The following is a 4,045-nucleotide window of genomic DNA, read 5'->3' on the forward strand; positions in this document are numbered from 1 at the left end:
TTTCGATTCTCGTTTATAGGTTAGGAACGTGGATGTCTGTGCCGTCGCTTACTGTATATAGTGTAAATATAATCTGAATAAAATCTCGTTTATAGCATCGAGCCGCCTTTTTCTTCACGATTGTGAGAATCGATCCGAATGTGAACTCCATTCTTACAAATCGAAAGCTTGGACTCACCACGATGACGGAGGATATTAAATTTCATTTCTACGCGATCGCTGAGGAAGGAGCGGATAAAAAGACGACTGTATACAAGTTGAAATGGCTCAAACCAGTAGATACGAAACTATACTACGAATTACCCGTAGAATTACAAAATCTAAGCAACCATCCTGAGATCTACGCAATACAGAAGGTAAAGAACGTTCTATCTGCAATTAAAACCCGCGGAGCTTACCGTACTTTTACGCTCACATTACCACCGGAGATAGTAGCATTATACACCGACGACGATGGAGATATAGTATATAAAGGGAGTTACTTAAAAGCAACTACGACACCTGAATACGATATAAAGACCACAAAAAAAGGAAAGGAAGAGGACATATCCACACTTTTGCAACAAATAGTGTCCGCTACAAAGAAAGAAACATCATCAGAATCAACATCAAGAAAGAATCTAAAGAAAATACGTGAAGACTTCGTACTAGAAAATTTCGATGGAAAAAACTTTCCGATAGCAAGCTGGTTTCAAACGTTTGAAAAAGAATGTGCGCGATGCCAGATTACATCAAACGAAGATAAAATTCTAATATTGCGTTTATTCTTGAGTGGGACAGCTAAAGATTGGTTTTCTTCGAAAATAATTACAATAGGTTTAGATGTAGACTTTGAGACATGGAAAAAAACATTTCTAGATAGTTTCCGAGAAACAGGTTGGCACAAACATAGAGAAGCATATTCTTTTCGGTATATTGGTGGTAGTTTAGTAGACTATGCTTTACGAAAAGAGAACTTTTTAGTCAACATTCGAAATAATTTTCCAATAGACATACTAATCGATTTAATTGTAACAGATCTACCAATAATGATACAGGATAGGATCGAAAAAACAAAGGTTACATCAATGGAGGATCTATTAACGGAGTTGCGGAAACTAGAGAGTTTAGCACAAAGAAGAAAAACATTTTCTAACGCAAACGCTTTTAAAAACACTGAGCAGCCCACTGTAAAACACAATCCAGGAACTTCAAATTCAAATCAAAAGAACCAAACACAATCATCCACTAGTACAAATGCAGAAAGAAAACCTTGCTCATATTGCGATAAGAAAGGTTTTCCAGGAAGATTTCACCCGGAGGCACTATGCAGGTTAAAACAGAAAGAACAGATGGAACAACCGAAAAATATCAAGACTGTGAATAATGCCGCAGTTCAAAATACATTGAACGAATCCATAACCGACCAAAAAAACTAGTTCTGCTACCGCTGATAACGTTAGAGGTATTTCTAAATAATAATAAAATACAAGGAATTTACGATCCAGGCGCAAATGTAACTCTTCTGAACTCGAAGATTATCAACAAAATGGGTCTGACTACACAAAAAGATAGAAATACTTTCAAAACTGTCAGTGGCAGGAAAGACTTTGCAGGCAAGCTATCTGCAAAAATAAGAATCCATAAAATAGAAAAAACAGTGGAGGTTTTTGCTGTCGATGATGAGAACTTCGAGTATGATATTCTACTCGGTCTCGACACAATAAAGAACTTCTGTCTAAAACAGGACTACGACCTTAAAATTTACCAGAAAATAAATTTGGAAAATAAAGAAGATAAAATTAAAGATTTTAATATCAACGTAGAAAATCAAGAATATTTGGTAAACTTTAATGAAGGCATCCCGGTCGAGCAATTTAAAGCAAAACTAGATCATCTATCAGAAGAAAAAAAGAAAGTTATTCAAACCTTGATAAACAAATACGAAACAATTTTTGCCAAAAATAAATTTGACGTCGGCCAAGTTAAAGACCATGAGGCACATGTAAAACTTCTGGAACACAAATTTGTGGCAAAAAAGCCGTATCGATGTTCCATACTAGATCAAAAAGAAATAGAATATCAGATCAAAGAATTATTAAAAGCAGGATTAATTGAAGAATCATGCTCCCCTTTCGCATCTCCCGTCACACTTGCGTACAAACGAGAAGAGGGAACGAGAACAAGAATGTGCATTGACTTTCGAGAGTTAAACAAATTACTTATATCGGAACCTCAACCTTTTCCCTTAATAGAGGAGATTATAGCTAAAACTCGTGACGCAGAATGGTTCTCTACATTGGACATAAACTCCGCTTTCTGGGCGATTCCTCTACGGATCAAAGACAAATACAAAACTGCATTCGTAACACAAGATGGTCATTGGCAATGGAAGTGTTTGCCATTCGGTCTAAAGACATCTCCTGCAATATTTCAACGAATACTAAGCAACATCATTCGAAGAAACAATCTGGACTCCTTTTGCATAAATTACATTGACGACATCCTTATTTTCTCAAAGTCTTTCGAAAAGCATATGGAACATCTGGAAAAATTATCACAAGCTATCTGCAAAGAAGGATTCCGATTAAAATTCATTAAATGCAATTTCGCGAAAAACGAAGTAAAATATCTCGGTCATGTAATATCAAAGAATACGGTACGTCCATGGGAAGATAATTTAAAATCGATTAAAGAATTCCCAATACCAGACTCCCGAAAGAAAATTCGTCAATTTCTTGGGAAAATAAATTTTTATCATAAATACATTGAAAATTCTGCACGACTTTTAGAGCCACTACAAAACTTACTCAGGAAGGATACTCAATTCTCATGGTCAGAAGATTGCCAAAGGGCATTTACGAAAGCTAAGAATTTATTGTGTTCACAACCGATACTAGCCATTTTTGATGTAAACGCACCAACAGTTATCTATACGGATGCCAGCATAGAAGGTATTGGAGCTGTGCTAAAACAAAAACAACCAAATGGAGAATTAAAACCGATTGCCTTTTTTTCAAAGAAATTAAACAAATATCAAAAAAAAAAGAAAGCTATTTTTTTAGAATGCCTCGCTATAAAAGAAGCCATTAAGTATTGGCAGTATTGGCTTATCGGGAAGAAATTTTTGGTTATAACCGACCATAAACCACTGGAAAGTCAAAATATTCGATCAAGAACGGATGAAGAATTAGGAGACATGACGCATTTCCTGTCGCAATTCGACTTCGAAATTAAATACGAACCCGGAAAAGACAATATAGAAGCGGATTGTCTTTCACGTAATCCTGTTCTCTCTAATTTAGATAATTTAGAAGAACATGTGAGAACAGTAAACTTTGTCACTATCGAAAACATAAAACAAGATCAACTTTCAAATAAAGATCTAGAGAAAGATTCAAAAAAGATCCTAATCGAAAACGGAATATATTATAAGTTAAAGGGAGATAAAAAACGAATAATAATTTCAGAAGAATTTGGAAAACAACTAATTTTGAGAATTCATAAAGATTACAAACACATTTGTAAGAACAAGATTATAGACAAGTTAAAACACTCCTATTATCTGCGGAATATAGATAAAACAACGAAACAAATTTGCGAACGCTGTGAAATTTGTTCCAAAAATAAAACCCGAAGTAGACACTACGGCCTTCTATCCAAACTCGGTCCACCAAGAGAGCCATTTGAAATTGTTTCTTTGGACATAATTGGAGGATTCGCCGGAAACAGATCAACTAAAAGGTACCTACATCTTTTAATAGACCACTTCACTAGATATGCCTTCATACTAACATCGAAAAATCAGACATCCGAAGATTTTACAAAATTGATAGAGAAAATCCAAGACAAACATCAAATAAGGACACTACTTATTGATCAATACAGCGGTATTAACTCGAACTCATTTAAGAACTATTTAAAGAACCAAAATATAAATCTAATTTTTACGGCAGTAAACTGCCCATTTTCCAACGGACTTAATGAACGACTCAACCAGACTCTTGTGAACCGGATCCGATGTAGAATAAATGAAACGAAGTCTCGAGCATGGTCGAAAATCGCG

General features: G+C 35.1%; 1 protein-coding gene across 1 annotated transcript in view; it reads left to right on the forward strand.

Annotated features, from left to right (window-relative positions):
- Window positions 1–1,418, forward strand: part of LOC105450903 — a 31,600-nt gene extending 30,182 nt beyond the window's left edge. The window contains 1 exon segment of the mRNA XM_011691009.1: window positions 96–1,418. Within this exon segment, the coding sequence (XP_011689311.1) occupies window positions 96–1,418 (1,323 nt within the window).
- The last annotated feature ends 2,627 nt before the right edge of the window (window positions 1,419–4,045 follow it).

The sequence above is a fragment of the Wasmannia auropunctata genome, unplaced genomic scaffold (assembly GCF_000956235.1).
Source record: "Wasmannia auropunctata unplaced genomic scaffold, wasmannia.A_1.0 LD336054.1, whole genome shotgun sequence".
Taxonomy (NCBI): domain Eukaryota; kingdom Metazoa; phylum Arthropoda; class Insecta; order Hymenoptera; family Formicidae; genus Wasmannia; species Wasmannia auropunctata.